The sequence below is a fragment of the Eublepharis macularius genome, chromosome 2 (assembly GCF_028583425.1).
Source record: "Eublepharis macularius isolate TG4126 chromosome 2, MPM_Emac_v1.0, whole genome shotgun sequence".
Taxonomy (NCBI): domain Eukaryota; kingdom Metazoa; phylum Chordata; class Lepidosauria; order Squamata; family Eublepharidae; genus Eublepharis; species Eublepharis macularius.
This window is the reverse complement of record NC_072791.1, coordinates 146,729,697-146,752,740: the sequence shown is the minus strand read 5'-3', so window position 1 is coordinate 146,752,740 and position 23,044 is coordinate 146,729,697. Positions and strand designations below refer to the sequence as shown.

Sequence of the window (23,044 nt, the reverse complement as noted above, 5' to 3'; positions counted from 1 at the left end):
TTCTGTGTTGTTCTCTTGGAAGCCCTTACTATTTGGTTCTATCTGGTAACTTAAACACAAAATTCTTAAAGATGTCTGTCTGGGGACCAAGATGTCTGTCTGGGGACCAAGATAATCCAAACTATGGTATTCCCCGTTGCTATGTATGGATGTGAAAGTTGGACAATGAAGAAAGCTGACAGCAAGAAAATTGATTTATTTGAAATGTGGTGCTTTTTGGATGGCCAAAAAGACAAATAAGTGGGTACTAGATAAAATCAAGCCTGAATTCTCCCTAGAAGTTAAAATGACAAAACTGAGGCTATCATACTTTTGGTTACATCATGAGAACACACAATTCTCTGGAAAAGTCAATAATGCTAGGAAAAGTGGAAGGCTGTAGGAAAAGAGGAACACCTAAAATGAGCTGGCTTGACACAATAAAATAAGCCACATCCTCCAATTTGCAAGATCTGAGCAAGTCTGTTAAGGATAGCACATTTTGGATTTCATTCATAGGGTCACTATAGGCCGGAGGTGACTTGATGGCAGATAACACACACAAACACAAAATACCTGGCACTTTATGCTGAATTAGTGTTCCCCCATTCCAAATGTGGTCAACAAAGCTATCCTATGATCCTGCTACACTAGAGGCCCACCAATGATGGCATAGCTTAGCTGGCATGCCATTGTCTCCCAAAAAGGAAAACAGAGAGGTTCTGAATTAGCATTGTGCTGCTATAGTATTCCAGTGGAGCCATGCCAATGTTATGCCAGAGCATGGTCCTGAACACAGGCAATGCAGGAGACCTTGGTGTATGGCTCTCCAGTAAGCATAAATTAACCATTGGAGCGGCAGAGTAATGCCACTCAAGCTTAACTTTTGTAGGATTGTTGGGGTTATCTCATTTTGCTTTCAGCTTTGTTACATTTTGAGAGGCTTCCTCAGTCAAGTTCTGAGAATCTTTGTTCTGATGCACAAACAGAATGTTGTGTCTCCACAAAAATGGGCTCAATGAAAAGCCTCTGTTTGAAATTGCCAGGCAGGCATCTATATGTTGGCCTTCACAGCAGGTTATTCCTTGTAGAGCGTCTTTATTAAAAATAGTACACTTTGAACACTTAGCTGTTCTAAAAACAATTTTGTTGAAATACATGCTAAATTTATGTGACACAAGCTTTGATTTTTAAAAACAAATCTCTCTTTCAAATTGTAATGAACACCAAATTATAATATACACAGTTAAGGCTTTACAAAAAACATAAAACACCCATCTGGGAGTTCGCTTGCAGCATATATTAGCCCACCTAAGGGTGAGTTCACACGTGCATGATTGCCATTCAATTACTCAAGAGATGTCACTTGTGTATGAAATAGCCATCACAAATCAAACACCACAGAAAGCCTTCCTGTCACCTCAAAACATCATGCTTTTAACCTTCAGCTGAGTATCAAGTGATGTGTCAGCGTGTATCAGCTCTTTGATTTAAGGGACAATAGGAATGTTAGGAATAAGGAATGGGTTCAGGGAGTTTTTGGAGCAGAAGAAAGCTGATAACCTGCTCTTTTGGCACCAGGCACATCCAAGGATCTGCAACACTTACATTAAAGCATATTTACACATAAAGTGGGTTGGTTCTAGGAAAGGTGTTAGGAATCATTAGAAATTTTTTAACTTTCTCACTAAATTATACTTTTCAGGGTTCTTTGGCAAAGCCACAATTAACATAGCTTAACATCAATATATGTTTGAAGTATAGAAACACCTCCTTGAGGCAGGGAGGTTCTGCCACCCATTTTATGGAAGAGGAGCTGAAACATTTCCAGTGGTTTGTGGTACAGTATGCAAGTATGCCGAGGACTCTTGATTTTCAAACTAGATTCCTAATGTGTCCACATGGAAAGATTCTATTCTGCATACTGGCTTTTGCACCCATGGCAATCTCCTATTTCAAAGCTGCTTGTCTTTAATTTGTGATTAAAGCATGTTTATGATTTGTCACATGATGCAATCCTTGTTACTGATCTGGAGCAGGGCCTAGATAGGAGACTGGTTAGGAACCATAGGCAAACCTAGGCTTGCCATTTCCCCACTGAGAGTGGGCAATTCCCACCATCAATCCCCTGCCCTTGATGGTTTGAGGAGAAAAAAAATGGGAGAGAGAATTGCATCAATGGTAATGGCTCTAGGAATTTCCCCAATCTCTATGGTAAAGATGATAGAGATTTGAGGGATTCCCATAGCATATCCTGGAAGTGATGTCTCATACTCCAACCCACCACTTGGAAGTGACATCACCTTCTCTGTGATGCTCTAGGAATTTCCCCAGTCTCTATGCTCTTTGTGTAGTGATTGGAGAAATAGGAAGTATCTGTGGTAAAGACAGGTAGGCCTTGTAGGCCTCTTCCTAAGTCAAACCCTGCATTGACCACCCTGAGGCCAGTTTAATGGAATGCACAGCCTCTATTGGATATGCTTTCATTTACCTTATGGAAGACAGGGGAAATTACACAGGCCAAAGCCTCCCTGTGACTGGACAGTGAAAGTCAGATGTGTGCTGGATGGACACGGAGGCACATATGTCCGAGGAATTAGAGGATAAGTGCAGAAATCCCCCGCCCCGGTGCCCCCACCCTCCAAACTGTTGCTAGGGAGACCTGGCAACTCTACTCAGAGGTAGAGCATTTGCTTTGAGTACAGAAGTGAAAGATGAATATAGATGTGAAAGACCCCACCTGAGACCAAGGAATGCTGTTGCCAGTAAGAGTAGATGATATTGACCTTGACATACCAGTGGTCTGACTCCAGTTTATGGCAGCTATATGTGTCAGATTCATCAAGCCAGAGATTCAATACCAAAAGAATTAGGGCTTGCCCCCACAGTAGTTATATGCTCTTCATTCAGTAAAGGTTCTGAGCTCTAAACTAGAAAAGTAGGAATTATCTATGGTAAAGGTAGGTGGGCCTCGTAGGCTTCTTCCTGAGTCGAACCCTGCACTGCCACCCTGGATCCAGTTGCACAGCCTCTATAGGATATGCTTTCACTTACCTTATGGAAGGCAGGGGAATTGACATAGGCAAAAACCTCCCTGTGCCTGAACAGTGAAAGTCAAATGTGTGCTGGATGCAACCACTTTCCAAAATGCCATATATGGATGTGCCCAAGTAGCAAGTTGATACTGTACGTTTAAACCCATCCCAAACCTTGTTAATTGCCATGATTTATAACCAAGCAACTCCAGGAGTTGCCATTTCATGAAGGAGCCAAAATTAACCAACAAAGAATTTATGGGTCTTTCACAAACTGCAATACTTAGGGTTCTTTGCAGAAAGCCATGGGAATTAGTGATATTTCAAATGATTAACATAGATGTCCCCCTCTTAGACTCCTCTCTGAGGTAGTTTTTTCAAAAGTCTCCTGCCACTACTTTGAGGAGTGCACTGGAAACACTTTCCAGTCCCAAAACAAGTCCAAGGATCGTAACAGACCAAATTATTTCCTGGGGGAGGGGGAGCGGTGTCTGGTAGCTGGCATCTCACATCTAAGATTTTTTACATGAATTTCAGTTAAAATTTCAAATATCAAAATATACATTTACCTACAACCTAGAATGAACATGTTTACATTCAGATAACACAAGGTGTATATTTTATATAAATCTAGTTTCAACATACTATAATCTTTTGAACTTTAGAACTCCATACGTACTAATAAATCTGTTACCAAAGCAAGAAAGGACTTCAGAGATATGCTTTAGTATTAGATTCACACACACACCAGTAAGTAAACACAGTGAGAAAATAGGTATGGTTATGTTAAAATAAATTTGGTCAGAGAGTATACTTTTGGCTGCAATGAAAATCAGCCAGCTTCACTTCAAACCCCTCAGTGCTGAAGTTTCCCTATAAGCCTGCAAGCAGCAATAAAATATCTGTGCTAGTCCTGGACTGTAAAGAGATTTACTACATGGAGATCTGCACAGGGATTACTTTCACTGCAGATCTGCACAGGGATTACTTTCACTGCAGTGCTGGCAGCACACCCAATCTCACAACATCAAGAAAAAGAGATGCAGTTATTGGTGTTATCCAATATATCCTTCAACAGCCACATTCCCAAAGGGGCAGAAGGAACTTTTGGAATCTATATATCATAAGATTGCAAAGACATTCCACTGCATTCTACAGTCAGGGAGATATTTGTTATAGGTAATAGACTGGGTCTCATCTCCTTGACAGTAGGATAAAGTTCACATAAGGCCTAACCAAAAGACCTGCTCTTCAAGAAGACAGAGAGTAGTGTCAAGGAAAAGTAGTGGCTGGGCCAGCTCATACCACTAGTGGCAACCCTATCTGTAGATGTCCTCCATTTATGAGGCTGAAGTGGTTAGATTTCTCCTGTTCAAAATAGGCCCTCCTTTATGGAGCTGTGCCATTGATGTTGTTTTCATCACTAGGGGTCAGTGGAGGACTGCTCCCTACAGTTTGCTGGCCCACAGGTAAATTAATTGTGTGAGATGAGTTCCCAGGAAGTTCTTGAGAGTCTGGAGTGGGGCTTGTTGATGGTGGAGGTGGCAGAGGAAACCTGTCGGAATATGAAGGACCAATGGGATCTGTGTGGTTAGCTGCAGTAGGTGAAGTGGGAGTGTAAACAGCAGTGGATAGTACAGATGTTCCAGTTGTCCTTGTAATGAGAGAAGGCAGGTGAGGATGATCCGAAGGCGAACCAAAAGAGCTTTGTCTGGTGGAAGGAGTCCTGACACCTTCTGCTTTGCTTAGAAGTGGCAAAGTGCCTCCTGGCCTCATCCGAGGGGTCACAGGATAGCCTAACCAAGAAAAAGAAGGCCTGACACTTGGTGGTCTGTTGAGTCGCAGCCTGGAGGGATCCTCTGGCCTATTTTGATGTAGCCCAGCATTCCCTGATGGAGTTGGGGTCACATGCTGAGTCTCCCAAGTAATTGTGTTGCTTGACGCAAGAGGAACTCCTGGAGTGAATGAGGCAGGTACAGAGATGCTAGCGCAGAGGCTGCAGTTGCCCTCAGGTATCAAGGCCATGGAATGTCTTTGAAAGGCTCTCTCTGATTCTCCAGCCTCTGGATGAGATGCAGCTAGTCTATTCTCCAGTGAGGCCAGGGCATCTGGTGTGAAGCAACCACAGACTAGGTTTAACATTCATTATTCTTGAACACTCCCCAGGGCCATTTCAGGTCAGGGAAAAAGTGTGTGTGGCAGGGAAGGCTTAAGCCTCCTCTTCTTGTATGCTGTGATCCTAATCCAAATTGGGACCATGCATGTCTGCAAATTAAGCACCAAATTCCTCAAGTACATTTGGCCAACAGGATTTGGTCAACAGGATGGACACAAGGACCTTGTAACCTGTAGTTAGGCCTTCAGTGTCTGCCCCACACCAATACTGACAAACGAAGTCCAAATTACGTAACTGGTAAATGAATGCAGTTTCCACAGTCACAACTATGTGCAAGAAAATGATTAAGTTTCCATAACATGCAAATCATCCTGGATTAGATCCTGCAGATCTGTTCAGCTAATGGGGACACTTCCCACTGGTGAGAGGGGTCTTCTGATGACTCTTTTGCATCAAAGTAAAACAGAAATCAAGTGGCACTTTTCAGACTAACCATGTGTTTTTCAGCATAAGCTTTGATAAGTAAGAACTCACATGAGCAAGAAGCTCTTTGCACTGGAGGAAAGCACTGCAGTTAGCAGAAGAGATAAACAGAATCCAATTTTGTATTTTATGTTTCCAAAATATTGAGTTCCTTCCTGTGAGATTTCATGGTATTGAATTAGCAGAAACAGACTCCAAGAAAACCTCAAGAAACATGTCAAGATCACACTTACCTGGCACTTCATTACCGTGGCAGTCCGGGCAGCAATGTATAGGGGATGCAAACGGTTCTGTACATGTGTTTGGACAGGGTCTCTTTTCACAGGTCACCTCTCCAAGCTGAGGAGACAGAAGGAAACAGATAAGGTTGCCTTGTCCTCTGGAGAATTGGCATTGCCAGATGCATTTTTTTTCTCACAACCCCTTACTTGAGGAGGGGAGGAAGAATGGTGGTGCAGGCAAAGGGGTATTTGTTATTGTTGAGGGAGCTTGCAAGTTAAGCGGCATCACCAAACCTTATTTTAGGCATGCTAACTATAATTGGTCCAGAAGAGAGTAACAAGGGTAGGATGGAGCATCACAGCCGCTCAGGCAGGGTGACAGAAGGTGGCTCTTTGGAGCAACACCAATAGCTGAACATCCCAGTCATCCTCCACCCTGAGTCTCGTCTGCTCTGCAGGATGCCTGAACAGCCGTCTTCTTCTGGGAAGGAAGCTCACCTCACAGGTGCAGTGAATGCAGGGTTCACCCTCTGGAACAAAAGTATGTCCATTCACCACTTTTCTTCCTTTGTAATTGCAGTCTGCAAAAGTGTAAGAGATCCAATTTTAAGAAGAGTCCCATTAGAGAGACAAAAAGCCAGACAGATAAGAATGAATGCCGCATGACTGGAACATACAGGTTAGTTTAATCAGATGTAAATCCAGGCCATCTTGTGTCGTTGAGGTGGCAATGGGGGCAGCAAAGGATCAGTTATAAATCTGAGTACTGGAGATTCACACCAATGGCCAATGCAAGTTGGAATTTTAATATTAGGTCTCATCCAAAGAAAGCAACATTGACAACATGTAGGTAACAACTGACAGGACTATTGCTATGCATACAGTTGTAGATGTGTGTGCATAAATGATTAGTAGTATGTAAAAACTACAAAATAAATACGATTACTTATTGGATTATTTACTGTTATGTGAAAGCATGGAAGCTGTCAAGTTACTCAGCACTCTTTTGTAGGCAGAACATAAAGTTCTTGGTTTTGAAGCTTATGGAGAGAGGGCAAACTGGTGCATATGACAATGAGAGCCAGGGTTGGACTTAGAGCTAAACTAGGCATGACAGAAGGAGATCAGCAGGTCGTTCTCCCTAATGTTTACATAAGTGTTAGCAGCAGGTGAATGTGGGGAGAGGTGTTTGACCATCCCTCCCATACTATTTCCTGATGCAAATCTCTCTCTCTCTCACTCACACACACCTTACGGATGCTCTACACTGAGCAAATGGCACAAAGGGGAAAGGTTTTGCAGTTTTTAACTGAGCCCCTCCTCTATTAGTGGCTATTAACACTTTTTTAAAAGTGAGAGATCTGTTTACAGATCTCCCTGTTGTCATATTTAGTTTGGGAGTTACAGGTTCATATTTCCACTTAGCCACAATGCCCACTGGGTGACTTCGGAACCTCAGCCTAGCCTACCACATAAGTATAAATACATGTGTCACAGACCACGTATATTGCTTATAACTCCTTAGAGGAAGGGTGGGATAAAAGCATTATAGAACATTTGCAGGCACTTTCAGTAAATAAGGGCCATTATATACATGAACATTTGGGGTTTCCATATGTTTGTGAGAGCCTTTGTATGCAAATTCAAAAAAATTAAGTACATGGTAATCTAATACACACATTCTTCTACACTATACACAGAATGGTACAGGTTTTCCCTCCCTGTACCATTAACTTGATTTTCATCCCTAATTTATGAATTTTCATGATAGCAAAGCCCAATGTACCCAAAAGATGTATAATTTTCTACTCTGCCCCCTCCTTAAAAATTAGGTGCACCCTATGCACTCCTTTTCTCTGATGCTGAACATCACTTGTTCTTCAAATAGAAACACCACAACCCCCTTACTAAGCTCTTTCCCGCATGGGGCTTTTTCATCGGTTCTGACCCCATGCTGCATTGACTTCATACTCCAGACTTCTGCACACACAGAGTGATTCCGCACACGTTGGATAATGCACTTCCAATCCTCTTTATAGATCATTTGGAACGGATTTTTCTGTGTGCGGAACAAAAAATCCACCTCAAACGATTGATAAAGTGCATTGAAAGTGCATTATCCAACGTGTGCAGAATCACTCACAGTCAAAATACCCCTATTCAGTCTCCTAACTGTTTCTCAGACTTTTTTGTATTCCACACAGGCTGATTCCGCACACGTTGGATAATGCACTTTCAATGCACTTTATCAATCGTTTGAGGTGGATTTTTTGTTCCGCACACAACAAAATCCATTGCAAATGATCTATAAAGAGGACTGGAAGTGCATTATCCAACGTGTGTGGAATCACTCACAGTTGCATTCTGCATCTGCCACAGAATCAATCTTTCCCCAGTTTTTCTGCAGATCTTCTCCCTGCACACATATCCTAATTTTTCCCCCCAGCAAAGTCAAACTGGGGCTTTTTGAAGTACATAATGCTTTCTTTGGTGTCAGGCCTGGCCCAGGCCCCCGCCTTTCGCCTTCCCCTATATCCCTCTGAGCCCTGATTGATTAAACTGCAACCAATCAAGTTTTTTCCTGAATTAAAAAAAATTAAATAGCAACATTGCAACAGTGATGCCGTTAAAAAGACCAAAAGAAACCCCCCTGAAAGTTTCCTTAGCACTCAACTGAGGAAACTGACCAGTCCTCAAAGCTTGCAGCAGAATTGGGGCATTTTTCTAGCGCAGAAATAAAAAACAGACACCACTTTGATTCAACTCCCTCAAAATGTAGAATTAAAGAATCAAAGCAGTATGGGCCAGCACCAATGAATAAAGCAGATTCAATCTTCATGGGTTCAATACATGGAAAGCCCAGTGTAAAGTTAATCATGCGGAAGAGGCCAAAGAGATCATGTCCCAGCAGCAAGACTATTTTACTCCCTCCTACTACACTGGCATTATTGGCCATCATATAGTGTATTGTAAGAAAACTGATTGTCATCTGAGAGCCAGTGTTGTATAGTGGTTAGAGTATCTGACTAGGATCTGGGAGACCGAGGCTCAAATCCCCTTTCTACCATAGAAGCTCACTAGGTGACCTTGGGCCGGTCTCTCACGCTCAGCTTGATCTACCACACCGGGGAGGGGGCGGGGCTGTTGTGAGGGTAACATGGAAGAGGAAAGAATGGTGTTTTCTGCTTTGGGTTCCCACTTGGTAGAAAAGTGGAGTACAAGTACAAATAAATAAAAAGACACTAACTAAGGCTATGATACTTACCATGACAAACAGGACAGCACTCCCCTTCAGGGTGGAAAGGGTATGTACAGAAGACGATACAGTCTATGGGAGAACAGGCCACAGAGCCTAGCTGTAAGAGACACAAAAAGAGACATAGCTTTTACACTAATGGCAGACAGACTGCAACTTCAAACTCAGACTCAGTACGAGTGGTGTAATGCTTCAAAAGGTACAGGTGGCACTTGGGTTAATGTTCAAAGTTCTTTACAATATTTATCTCAGTCTCCTTTTTGTCCTTAATGGCTTATTTAGCATAACACAAAAAGTGTACTACTAAATGCAATTGGTAAGGGAAATTATACTGAGGGATAATTCCAGGAGTTTTGCATTCAAACTTTTAAAAAGTTTAAACAAATTTATTCAATACAATGAAAATACACGTAATAAAAATAATATATATAAAGAAGGAACAAAGCCAACATGTATATCCACTGGGTGTTAGTCATGCGAAGGTAAGGACTATTTCTCACACTTTTCTGCAAGATCCATTCCTTGCACAGCACTTGACTATAACGAGTCTAATCTGGAACTTTCTCTGTTTTTCTGGTTGGTTGATAGTTTCACCAAGATGTAGATCTCTTCTACTTTCAACGTTCAAACATAAAGAAACAATTTTTACTTTATTTATTTATGTCATTTATAGTCTGCCTTTCTCACTGAGATTCAAGGCGGATTACACCGAGTGAGATTATTACAATCAGTATCAAGGAAGGACATTTCCATACAGCGTCAGGGACATTTTTATAAACAATGCCACAGGAGAAATACATACATTACAAAGACATAGCATTAGCAAGGATCCAATACAAAGTTGAAGAATTGCTGAAACAGAACAGAATGAATTCTAGGACTGACATTAGACAACATGAAGCACAGGTAGTATATAGGAGTATATATTTAAAGCAACAGATAATATGTAAGGCAACTGTGGTGAAGTATGTGGTCCCTAACTCATTAGTGAAGCATCTGAGACCCCCTCCCTACAATACAGCCCTCCTATCTGAGTAAAAAGCCTTTTCGAATAATTCTGTTTTGCATTGTTTGTGGAAAGCCAGGAGAGTGGGAGCTCTCCTGACGTCCTCAGGCAGGCTGTTCCACAGGGTAGGGGCCACCACAGAGAGAGCCTGTGTACAGGCTGCTGTTGATTTCACCCATGTGAAAGCTGGCACCTGCAAGAGACCCTGTTCAGATGAGCAAAGCTGCCGTGGAGGAACATAGGGAGGGAGGCGGTCCCATACGTATGCCTGGCCAGGGCCGTAAAGAGCTTTGTATGTAATAATCAATACCTTGAATTGAGCATGGTAACTGATAGGTAGCCAATGGAATAACTGTAGGATGGGAGTGGTGTTCAAGCTCCTGCTCGCTCCTGCTAACAGTTGAGCTGCAGCATTTTGCACACATTGGAGCCTCCCAGTTAACTTACATGGGAGACCAATGTATAGTGCATTACAATAGTCAAGTTTTGATGTTACCATAGCATGGATCCTGGTGGCCTGGTCGGCTGTGTCAAGGTAAGAAGCCACCTTCCAGGCTAGAATGAGATAGCAGAAAACATTTTTTTGTGACTGCCTTAACTTGTTTTTCTAATTGTAGTGCTAGATCCAGTATAACCCCCTAGGCTCTTAACCAAGTCTGCAAGGGTCAGACAAACTCCATCAAAAGTGGGGAGTACAATGTCCTTCAAGATCTCTGCCTTCCCAAAAAGTATCACTTCAGTCTTGTCTTGGTTCAATTTCAATTTGTTATTCTTTAGCCATTTTACCACGGCTGTCAGGCAGCAATCAAAGATTTCTACTGCATCCTCCGGGGACCGGGATAGCGAGATATAGAGTTGGGTGTCATCTGCATATAGATGACATCCAACTCCATAGCTGCAAATGAGTTCTCCTAAAGATTTTATGTAGAGGTTGAATAACGTGGGAGATAAGATTGCGCCCTGCAGAACTCGATAAGATAGTTCCCATTTTGGAGACAGCTGATCTCCGACGGCAACCCTGTGAGTCTGTTCCATTAGAAACTATTTAAACCAGTCCAGGGCACATCCTTTGATGCCCACTTCTGTTTCTAAATGTCTCAAAAGGGTGGCATGGTCTACTGTGTCAAAGGCTGCAGATAAATCCAGGAGGAGCAATAAGGAGGCATGGCCTTTGTCTATAGTCAGGTGGAGATCATCCACTAATGCTACTAGTGCTGTCTCTGTCCCATGCCCTGGACTGAATCCAGACTGGAAAGGGTCTAGAGTGCAAGAGATTTCAAGAAGAACTGGAGTTGGTCAGCTATTGCTCTCTCAATCACTTCGCCCAGAAAGGGCAGATTAAAGACTGAGCAAGAATTGGCCACATCAGTTTTGTCTAGGGATGGTTTTTTAGTTAGTGGAGAGATAACTGCCTGTTTAAGCGGCAGGGTGAAGGTGCCCTGAGTTAGTGATTGATTTATACTAGATCTCAGTGGTTCTCTTATGTGATCTTTACTTAATTTTAACAGCCAAGATGGGCAAGAATCAAGCGTACAAGTAGTGACTTTCATAGATGCCAGGATCCTGTTAAGGTCTGTCATTGTAATTGGTTCAAAGCTGTCCAAATGTAGGCCAGATGGTGTATTATTTCTCCTATCTCGTTTGTATTGCAGCTAGCGTCTAGACAGGGCCAGATTGAGGGGGGGCAGGGGAGTAGTTTGCCCCTGGCGCCGCCAGGGAGGGGGCGCCGGGAGCAGCTGCCAGCTGCTGGAGCACTCAGGCAGCAGCGCAGGCAGCCTCGCAGCCCCCCACGCTGCCTTTCGCCTGCCCCGTGGGACAGGGGGCGGCTGGCTTGCCGTGCACCCCCTGTCCTGCAGGGCAGGCAAAAGGCAGTGTGGCCACCCGTGCCATTCGCCCCTGTCCTGCAGGGCAGGCAAAAGGCAGCGCGGCTCCCCACGCCATTTGCCTGCCCTGCAGGACAGGGGGCATCCCCCTGTCCTGCGGGGCAGACGAATGGCTTGGGCGGCCTCGCAACCCCCCACGCTGCCTTTTGCCTGCCCTGCAGGACAGGGGGTGCGCGGCAAGCCAGCCACCCCCTGTCCTCTGGGGCAGGCGAAAGGCAGCGTGGGGGGCTGCGAGGCTGCCCAAGCCATTCACCTGTGGGGAGGCGAAAGGTGCGGGCGGCTTCCCAGCCCCACACGCTGCCTCTGCCGCTCTGCTGTGTGTGATGACATCATCGGAATGATGTCATCACGCAGCACCGGGAGCGTGCTGTGTGCACGTGCAATGGGGTCGGACTAGGGTTGTCTCAGGCGCCAGCAACCCTAGATCCGGCCCTGCATCTCGACCAGAGCATATTCGTGCTATTTTATCAGCAAAAAACTTAGCAAAGGCCTCACAGCTAATTGTCTGTTCTTGGAACTGTAAAGGTTCACATTTAGGGGTTAGAAGGTGTCTGGATACCCTGAACAATTGGGGTGGCTGTGAACTAGCTGACGCAATGGTTGCCAAGAAGTAACATTTTTTGCTGCTTTCATTTCTGTTTCATAGATCCTCCAGTGCGTTCTGTAGCAAGTTCTATCAGCTTTCACGCGAGTTTTTCGCAAGCGTCTTTCTAGATGTCTTCTGGCCCTCTTCAGGTCAGCCAGCAATGTGGTAAACCATGGTGCTCGCTTCCATCCCAAGAGCTGGAGGGGTTGACAAGGAGCAATGGTGTCAATAACTTCAAGGAGCTTTGTGTTCCATGCTACTACAGCAGCTTCTGTGGAGCATGTGTCTGGAATTCTAAAATCCTCCAAGGCATTTTGGAATCTGGAAGGGTCTATGAGCCATTGTGGGTGAATCATTTTAACTGGACCCCTATTTTGTGGGGTGTTGGGGCCATATTCACTTTTGTCTTCAGCAGATGATGATCTGACCATGGTTCAGGCCAAAGCTCTAATGTTGAAATAAGACTTTCCCTCAAAGGCTCAGTGTAAAATATTAAGTCTAGTGTGTGGCCTCTTTCATGTGTAGGGCCTGACACTATTTGAGAGAGGCCCAGGGTTGCCAGGGAAGCTATAAATTCCTGAGCTGGGCCTGACTTTGAACACTCAGCATGGATGTTGAAGTCTCCCAGAACAATAAGTCTAGGTGTCTCCAACTCCATGTCTGCTAGCAGTTCTACCAACTCAGAAAGGGTGTTCTTTTAGGACCACTCTTGGCCATTCTCATGGTTCTCAGTGATATGCAGATTTGTTTGACTTACATGACTGCAAAGTAAACCATTCATTCAGACAGACAGATTGCAGCTTGCATAAGGATGCCATGGTTTCATAGCTGAGCAGTAGTAAAAACTCAGAACTTTCCCAAAGAACTGTAAATCTTGCAATTTACTGTTTACACATTACAGCACCAACGGTCTCCCATTTGCCATTCCCACATAATGGAGGGAGGATAGCTTTGTGTTTCCAAATTTCTGTTATCTTTAAGCTATTGTGTTGTTTATTAAATGTCTCAGTCGGATTTCTGCTTGTTTCAAAATTTCTGTTATCCTTACCCTATTGCATTGTTTATTGAATGTCCTAGTTGATGACCACATTGACTTATACTGTGTAATCCACCTTGAGTGTCAGTGAGAAAGGAGGACTATAAATCATGTAAATAAATAAATAATACAAAGCAGGTTGTCAGCCTCGAGGTGGGGTCTGGAATGCTCCTGGAATTACAAATGATCGCTAGACTATAGAGGTCAGTTCCCCTGGAGGAAGTAGCAGCTCCAGACAGCAAACTCTATGGTATACCACAGATTGAAGGTGATATCTATCCCCAGATTCTCCCCTCCACAGGCACTGCCCCCAAATCTCCAAGAGTTTCCCAAACTGGAGTTGGCAATGCTTCTCTTAAGCAGGGAGTTCTAAATCCTGGAGGCCACAGCTGAGAAACCATTCACCTGCATGCCCATCCACCTCTCAGCTCTGTTAAGGGGAGCAGGCAGAACCAGACAGGATGGCTTATGTGGGTGGGCACAGTCACATAGGTACCCTAGTACTCACCATTTAGGGCTTTAAAATCAACACCACTACTTTGAACTGAGGCCAGTAACAGGCAGACGATACAGTCAGCATCACATTGCTGACATAGTTATGTATGTATTTATTTCAAAACATTTCTATGCCACCTTCCCACCCAATTCAGAGTCCCCAAGGCAGTGAACATTAACAACAACAACAACAACAACAACAACAACAACAACAACAACAACAACAACAACAACAACATTCAATTTATATACCTCCCTTCAGGACAACTTATGGCCCACTCAGAGCAGTTTACAAAGTGTGTTATCATTATCCTTACAACAATCACCCTGTGAGGTGGGTGGGGCTGAGAAAGCTCTGAAAGGGCTGTGACAGACCCAAGGTCACTCAGCTGGCTTCAAGCAGAGGACAGGGGAATCAAACCCAGTTGTCCAGATTAGAGACCTGCAGCTCTCAACCACTACACCAACTGGCTCTCAATTAAAAGCATTTAAAATATAAATATATATAAAATATTTAAAATAATTACATCTAAAAAAATAATAGAAACATTTAAAAGCATAAACACATTAAAAACACAAACAGGAAGGAGGGTTAATAAGAGTTAGTGAGGGAATACTAAACAAAACAAAAAAGTTTCCACCCACTAGCAAAAGACAATAGAGGGAGACAGACAAATCTCCTTGGGGAAGGAGTTCTAAAGTTTTGCCACATCACAGAGAAAGCCCGTTCTTAGGTTGCCATCTTGCCTCAGATGGTTGGGCACGCTAAGCAGGGCCCTCTGAAAATGGCTAGAGTGGTCGAGTAGGTTCATATGGGAGTAGGCAGTCTTTCAGTTGGTCCTTCAGCTTTAAAAGTCAATACCAGCACCTTGAACTGGGCCTGGAAGTAAATTTGGAGCCAATGTAGATGGAACACGGCTGGAGTGATATGGTCACTATGACTCACTCCGTTCAGAATTCTGTCTACAGCATTCTGCACCAACATATAGCAGCCCCACATACAGCACACAGTAGAAATCTAACCTAGATGTTACCAGGGCATGCACCATAGCAGCAAGATCTTTCCTGCCCAGGAACAACTGCATCTGGCTCACTGGCCAGTCACCACTACTATCTGTCTATCCAGCAGTAAGTCTGGGTCCTCAGTGTATATGCTCTCTGTGGCACTTCTCTTGCAGCCACATTTTGAACCAATTAAGTTTCCAGACATTTTTCACAGGCAGCCTTGCATGGTGTATGGATTACTCTTACCTGGCTGGTACCAAAGCATATGACTGTAGCCAAATCTGAACTTTTCAGGAATGGCTGGAGCTGGAAAACCAGCCTAAGCTGCTACAAAACCAGCCTAAGCTGCGAAGCGGCTTGGTCATCTTTGTGATTTGCTTCTCAAGCAGCAGTGCTAGATGTAAGAGGACCCTCAAATCATGAAACTAGTCCTTCAAGGGGAGCTCAACTCATTCAAAACAGGCTGTAAGCCTTAATTGATATATGAGACAGTCAGATGCGCACATGAGTATACACACAGACACACACACACACACACACACACACACACACACACACACACTGTTGTGATTCTATTGTTCCTATTTTCTTGCTTGCTGTCCAAAGAGAATGCTGAGCTGAGCAATGCTGGCAGTATCTACTGCAGTAACAGAGCATTTGAACCAACTCTTGCTTTTTTCATGATAGTGTCAAAGCTGTCATTATGTTGCAAAATTCAGGACCCTGAATTCCTGGGAAACTCCTAAGCAAGACACTGTTTATTGTTTGATCTGTAGGATATGTTACTAGGATACTAGTAGGGTATGTTACTAGGATAGAGAATTTCCTATAGGCCGGATAAGGAGAACCAAACACTTACCAAACAAATGCAACTTAGGCAGGGGTCCAAGATAGATGGGAAGGTCTCATTGTTGTAAAAAATCTTGCCTGCATAGGTACAACCTACAATTAGAAAAGAAAAAAAATATGTCAAGTTTGGTTCTATCAATTAGTCAAAAGAGTTTATTGTCTGTAGCCATAGGCCGTCACAATTCACCAAACATTGACAAATAAACAATTAAGTCCCTTATCACAGTTTATATAAGTTACTAAAATTAATTAAAACAATACAGTATGCCATACTATCCCAGGGATCACAAAGCAGCCTCAGTACCACCGTAGATCTTATCTTTTTGGCTGCGAGTGCAAACTGAGAGACTCTATAGGACACATGATTATCAGTGTCAGATAACAAAAACACAATCTTCTCGATTTCAGAGTATGTGTTTGTCACTGGTAGGATTCTGGCCAAAAATTTAGCTCTGGGTACACTATATAATGGACAATAAAGTAGGTAGTGGGAAAGGTTCTCCACTGTAGGTAATCCACAAATGCAGGTGCGATGTTCCATAGGGGTGTGAGAATAACGCCCTGCCAAAAGAGCTGTCTGCATCATCTGGAAGCGCAGAGCAGTGAAAGACACTCTGAGGTTGTAATGAGAAATACTGGCTAGGTAGGGAGATCTTGAATGGTCAAATTTGATTAGTTTATACCAAGGATCTGCCTTAGATTTTAATATTGATAGCCGATCCATCACTGCCCTGATGATATTAAGAAGGCTTATGAATATGGCAATATCATAAAGTCCTCCTCTGAATGTGTTTTAAACTCAGAAATACTGCCTAAGCCAGGCAGGAAAATGGAAGCCATCTCCCTGCTGGGAGATGGAAAATTACTGGCATGTGAGATGCCAGGCAAGACCAGCTTTCAGCACCCATGCCGCAGAGATGTGTAAAGATCCTAAGACAATAGGGTCTTCCTGGAGTTTCTGAATGAATCACCTTAACACACTCTACCAATGTTATTAGAAAACAATAAAAACAAACAGCATAAGATATCCAATAAGCAACACAACAGGACTAGAATTATGAAATTAAGAAAAAAACAATGCAGACATACACAAAAAAGTCTGAGTCATCACATACCATGAACAAGGAAGAAAATGGATCACAAAAGTATAATACAGGGCAGGAAACATACAGCAAACACTGCAATAGACTATAAACCTATACCCTTATAAAAGTGCCCTCCTGAACCATTCCAGTATACTACAGCTCTATTTCCTTTATAAAAAATGTCCTCTTTAAAATTTCCGTTTTACATATTTTGTGGTATGATTCAAGGAAGGCTGTTCTACAAGGTGGGGCCCACAACAGAGAAATTGCAGGTATGGGCTGCTGTTGTCTTTACCCATTTGCAAGGTGGCACCTTCAGAAGCACAGTGAGAGGGGCAATCCTGTAAATAGGTGGATCCAAGGCCACAGAGGGCTTTGTGTGTAATAACCAGCAACTTGAACTGAACCTAGAAACTGTCTATTAACCAATGGAGTAACTGCAAAATAGTGTGGCATGCATATGTTGCATAGCTCCTGATAATAACTGAGCTATGGCGTTCTTTACCCACTGGCTTTTCCAAGCTGACTTTAAGGGCAGATCCATGTAGACTGCATTACAGTAGTCTAGCCTTGAGGTTACTATGGCATGGATCAATGTGGCCAGATCAGCTGAGTCAAGGTAGCGAGCTGTCTTCTAGGTTACATGAAACAGGAGGCCTGGTGCCAAGAGCACCCCCAAACTATGGACCTGTTCCTTCAAGGGAAGTACAACCTCATCCAGAACAGTGGGTACCTTAAGGCCCAGGTCAGACCTTCTGATCACCAGTAGCATTTCTGTCTTGTTACAATTAAGCTTCAATTTATTAACCCACATCCACTACAAAACTGCCTCCAAGTGCTGGTTAAAGGTTTCTAAAGGGTCCTTAGGATCAACTGGAAGAGCAAGACAGAGCTGTGTATCATCTGCATATTGGTGAAACCTCAGCCCAAATCTCCAGGTGACCTCATCCAGTGATTTAATGTAGGGTAAAGGAAAGCACTAGTAAGTAAGGAAAGCACTAGTGTTGGAAGAGAAGGGGTTTGGGGTAGTAGAAAGTGAGTACCAGCATTCTAAAATCCAAAAGAGACAGGGAATAATAAAAGAAAATGTACCAGAGTGTTTAAGGAAAACATGGAAACAAAAGCCCCTAAACATAAGAATTTAAGTATCTGTGAAGAGCATAAGGACTAAAATTTGTGCATGTATTGATTTTACCTCAGAGATATCTATGTTAAATTACCTCAGAATTTTTCTACCCCTAATTTCACTTGACCTTTCCTCCTCTAAAATAAATAAAATAAATAAAAAAATTCTATGATGTTCCCTCCTTTTCCCCTCTTCTTTGTCCTTAAACAGCAGAAATGGCACCAGAGACGTTTTTAAAATTTTTGAATTTTAAAAACGTCTCTGGTGCCATTTCTGCTGTTTAAGGACAAAGAAGAGGGGAAAAGGAGGGAACATCATAGAAGGCTATTACATTTTCTCAGGTACTTATGACACACTTGAACAACATTCTATGCTGGGAAACTGGCATTCCTGCATTTGAAGTGCAATCTCCAGAGAAGGGGAGATGTCTACGTGCAACAAATCAGTAACAAATGTGCACTGAATGAACTGGATTGTCTGGAAAGGCCCAGAGATATCTTTGGCTAGCTTTGTTCAGGTTTTGGACATACAAAGCTTTGTTTGGAAACACTGTCCTTGCAAGGTAGGAGGGAACAGCTTACTTTTATGTCTGCTCAGTAGCTTCACACCAGTCTTGTACACGAGCAAGAAATACCAGAAGAGTGCAGAATTTGGTAAACTAGTGGCTGCTACAGAATCCCAACAATTTGAACTTGACTATTTTAAATCATGCAAGATTCCACACCTCACGGTTATAGAGATCTGCTTGTAAGCATGACTGTTTCGTTTAAATACATAGATACCACTAGAGCTTAAATGGGTCTTTTCAACTGTCAGAGCATATTTAAAACATGCTTTGATCATAATAAGAACATGAGAAGAGCCTTGCTGGTTCAGACAAAAAGTTCATGTAATCCAACGTCTTGTTTACAAAAGTGGTCAGATGCTTCTGGAAGGTTCATAGGAAGGCAAGAGCCCTCTCACGCTGTTTAGAGGGATACTGCTACTAAACTTGGAGGTTCTATTTAACCAGAATGGCTTGACAAACAGCATTTTGCAAACCTCACCATTCATCACTCATAGACTAAAAATATTAATTCAAATTCTGTAAACATGCTTTATGCAATTAAAATAAGCTAGGCAATTAAAACAAATACATTTGAATCTTCTGACTAGAAAATTTGGCATTCTGTTTTGTCAGACATAATGAGATCTGGTTTTTCAGAGATTGAAATAGCTTTCTGTAAAGAGAGAGACTACCTGCTGAGCAGTCTGGGCAACACTGGCCAGGGATCCGTATGGGGTGAGGACACGTCTCTAGGCAATCTGTCCTCTTACAGCTCACAGAACCATCTGCCTGCAATGGAAAAAAACTTCACAGAAACCCACAGCACAAACAGCTAGACTGCTGAGAACTGACTGGTCAGTAACATAGATCCATTGCTGCAGAAGCACTTTCAATTTGCAGTATTCAGCAACAAATATCATCTCCTTTGGTCTCACTTCCAAAAGATTCCAGAACTGTTAAGAACATAAGAAGAGCCCTGCTGGATCTGGCCAGTAGTCCATCTAGTCCAGCAACCTGTTTTACATAGTGGCCAACAAGTTACCTGGAGGGCCTGATGCTGCCTCCTAGCACTGGTATTCAGCACTGCCTTTGTTCTCTTTACTCCCTAATTCTAGTAGCCGCTGATGGACCTCTCCTCCATAAATCTGCCCAATTTCCTCTTAAAGCCATGTATGCTAGCGGCCATCACTATGTCTTACTGGCAGTGAAGTCCACAGTTTAATTATCTGTTCCAAAAACAAGTGTTCCCTTTGTCCACCCTACATCTACTGCCATCAACTTAATGGGCAACCATGAGTTCTAGTATTATGGGAGGGAGTACTCTATCCACTTTCTCTACCCCATGCCTAATTTTATAAAACTGTAACATATTCTCCCTTTGCTGTCCTTTTTCTAGACTGAGAAGTTCCAGACTTTCATTGGGAAGGTGGTCCAACCCCTCATCTTGGTTGCTCTTTTCAGTATTTTTCCAGTTCTGTGATATCCCTTTTGTGATCTGAGGTCACACCAGGGTTCAACTGGATTGGAAAGCCCATGGCATGTAGGTAATATTTATACAGTTTACTCTTTAAAAAGTTGCTCATAGCCTCAGAGTTCAAACTCTAAAGTCTACTAAGCACGCATATAGCATAGTCCATAGTTGTCCAACTTTTTTGATACAACTACAGCTATACAAATGGTAGCCAGAGGAGCTGAATTATCACTTCTGCCTGTCCACTTTGACATAAAAGCAGATTAGCATATAGCATCAAGAAAGCTGTGGCAGACAGGTCAGAGGTTGAGGCTCTGTGGGATAAAGAGGTCAAAGAACAAGGAAGAAAGTGCAGGGCCACTGGGTGTGGTTTATTTTCATATTTAAAATATTAAAATGCCATCTTGCAATGTGGTAGCCTATATAAGGTAGCAGATTTAATGACACTGATTGCCTGCAAACTGGTTTCAAGTAGGAAGCTGTGCTGGTCTGTGCAGGATTTGAGTCCAGTGGCATCTTAGAAACCAATGCAAAAGAATAACCTATGCAAAAGAATAAATGGACATAAATCTGACATTAAAAATCACAACACTCAAAAACCAATGGGAGAACATTTTAATCTTCCAAGACATTCCATTGCTTTCCCAAAAGTGGCCATACTCAAACAAAGAAGCTTCAAGGGCAGATTAGATTGCTAAATTTGAGTTTATCTACAAATTCAGAACAATGGAACCCCTGGGGCTGAATAGAGACATAGGATTATCTCACTACAGAAGCTAATTTCTGCTCTAATCAAGCTGCGTTGTACCTTTTACATGCTGACTCCCTTCTTCGCTTCACCCTTCCCACCTCCTGACTGGGATGTAAAGGCTCAGGAATCTCCACTTCTCCCTATGTCTGAAGAAGGGTGCTTTGACTTTCAAACGTTTATGCCCTGAAAATCTTGTTGGTCTGAAAGATGTCAGTAGATTTAAATCCCACTGTCCTGCAGACTGAGAACATGCTACTTTATAAATAAAACTCAGGATCTGAATGCTACCTAAATAACCAAGATCCAGGCCCTAAATTTTCTAACTTTGTCTCTTACAACAACAACAGAGCTATACTATACAGTGTAATGTGCCAAACCCAATGTTCAAGGGCACACAGAGGATGTGGTTAGAATTACATTACCCAAAATATCCATTGGATTCTCCTGGCCTTGGCTGGAGGAAGGTGGCAAAAGCAACCAGAAACTAACATTGTTCATGTGACAGGTGACTGAAAGGTTTAAAAAGAGTGAAGTAGAGCAGGTTATCATTCACCTGGCAGATGCATAACTCACAGGGATCACCCGGTGACCAGATTTGTCCAACTGGAAATTCAACTCCATTGTCATCCACGAAGCAACCTGATCAAGAAGGGAGGGACAATAAAATGGAGCTTTTGCACAACTAAGTCTCCGCAAGAGAAAACAAGGCATATCTGGACCAGTTTGGGTGCACTTTGTGTATCACACTAGAGCACCAGTGTAGCACATTGGAGCATAGTGGTTAGAGTTTCAGATTACAATCTGGGAAGCCTGGGTTCAAATCCTCATTCAGCCATAAACTTCAGTAGGTGACGCTGAGCAAGTCACTCTCTTTTAGCCTAACCCACCTCACAAGTCTGCTGTGAGGATAAAATGGGGAAGAGAGAATCATGAGCTCCCTGGAGAAAGGATGGACTTACAATGTGCTAAAGGTATAGATTTAACAGACCAATGAACACTGTCCTCTGCAAATAGCTCCTGCTCACATGTATTTTCATATGTCTGGATATAATGACATATGAAACTCTTCCCGGTACTTGGAATCTTACCTGTCATGGGTGCAGCCTTTCTGCAGGTGAAGCAACACTGCCCTGGGACCAATAGCCACTCATCTCGGGGACACTCCAAAGTAGGACAGGGAGTGAAGGAGCACTCAACTTCACCTTGCTAAAAGATGTGGGAAGATGTGAGAGCATATACAACATACAATAATGATAGGGATGCAGAAATGGGATCAAAACAGACAGCCCTTCGCAACCTTTTCTTTACTGAATTTTAAACTAGGAAAGTCTGGTCCTGTAAATGGAGGGCTACATAAGGCTGTCCTAATTAACCAACATTGTCCATGTTGTCTCTACTGTTTTCCGCTACAGAGGACCTGCAATCCTGCAAAAGGGCATCTTTGTTTAGTGAGCATCTGACCAAAATTAGAGTTGCCACATAGCCCATTTTAAATGAATCTTGTTTACAAGGATAAATACAAAAAGGTCTGTTTCAGTTCTAAGCAGCAGGCACCTTCAAATGTGCACCGACTGAATTGATATCCTGTTAACTGACATAACCTATGAGCAAAGCAGAGAGAAATTTTATGTCTCCTTTCTTACAGCAAAGAGATGAATTTTTACAGGGGCTGAAGTGAGAGTACGCCTGTGATTTAACCCTCAACCAGAGCAAAACAAGCACACTCTCCTAATAAGGATACACAGCTTCCCCAAGGAAAAGCATACTACCTTAAAACATGCATATGTTGGATTTCATTCTAACTTCTCTTCATCTGATCAGCCATGTGCTTCCTACCAGGAGAGATGGCAAACTATACTTACCCTGCACACACAGGTGGTACAGTCATCTCCATCCAGGCTGAACTCAGCTCCTTCTACATACGTCATGCCACGGAAATGGCATTCTGCTACAGAAGAAAACAATAGTAAGGTCAGTACTACTGCAGAAGATCTATAACAGGAAATGCAGAAAATATTAGCAGCGGTCCAGAAGATTTCGTGCTGGAAAACAGTTCTAGTCCATGTTGTACTTCTGGCCAGGATTTCATGGAGACAATTTTAATCCCTTGTGAT

The 23,044-nt window shown here is 42.9% G+C and overlaps 1 protein-coding gene across 1 annotated transcript in view; it reads right to left on the bottom strand.

The window, feature by feature from the left end:
- Positions 1-233: 233 nt before the first annotated feature.
- VWCE (von Willebrand factor C and EGF domains) overlaps positions 234-23,044 on the bottom strand; it is a 43,002-nt gene continuing 20,191 nt past the window's right edge. Inside the window, exons 12-20 of the mRNA XM_054972929.1 lie at positions 22,793-22,878; positions 22,019-22,136; positions 21,484-21,569; positions 19,401-19,497; positions 15,961-16,043; positions 9,100-9,190; positions 6,333-6,415; positions 5,847-5,952; positions 234-5,122 (exon numbers count right to left, since the gene is read on the bottom strand). Of these exons, the coding sequence (XP_054828904.1) occupies positions 4,404-5,122; positions 5,847-5,952; positions 6,333-6,415; positions 9,100-9,190; positions 15,961-16,043; positions 19,401-19,497; positions 21,484-21,569; positions 22,019-22,136; positions 22,793-22,878 (1,469 nt within the window). The 3' untranslated portion in view covers positions 234-4,403. The remainder of the gene's footprint in view (positions 5,123-5,846; positions 5,953-6,332; positions 6,416-9,099; positions 9,191-15,960; positions 16,044-19,400; positions 19,498-21,483; positions 21,570-22,018; positions 22,137-22,792; positions 22,879-23,044) is intronic.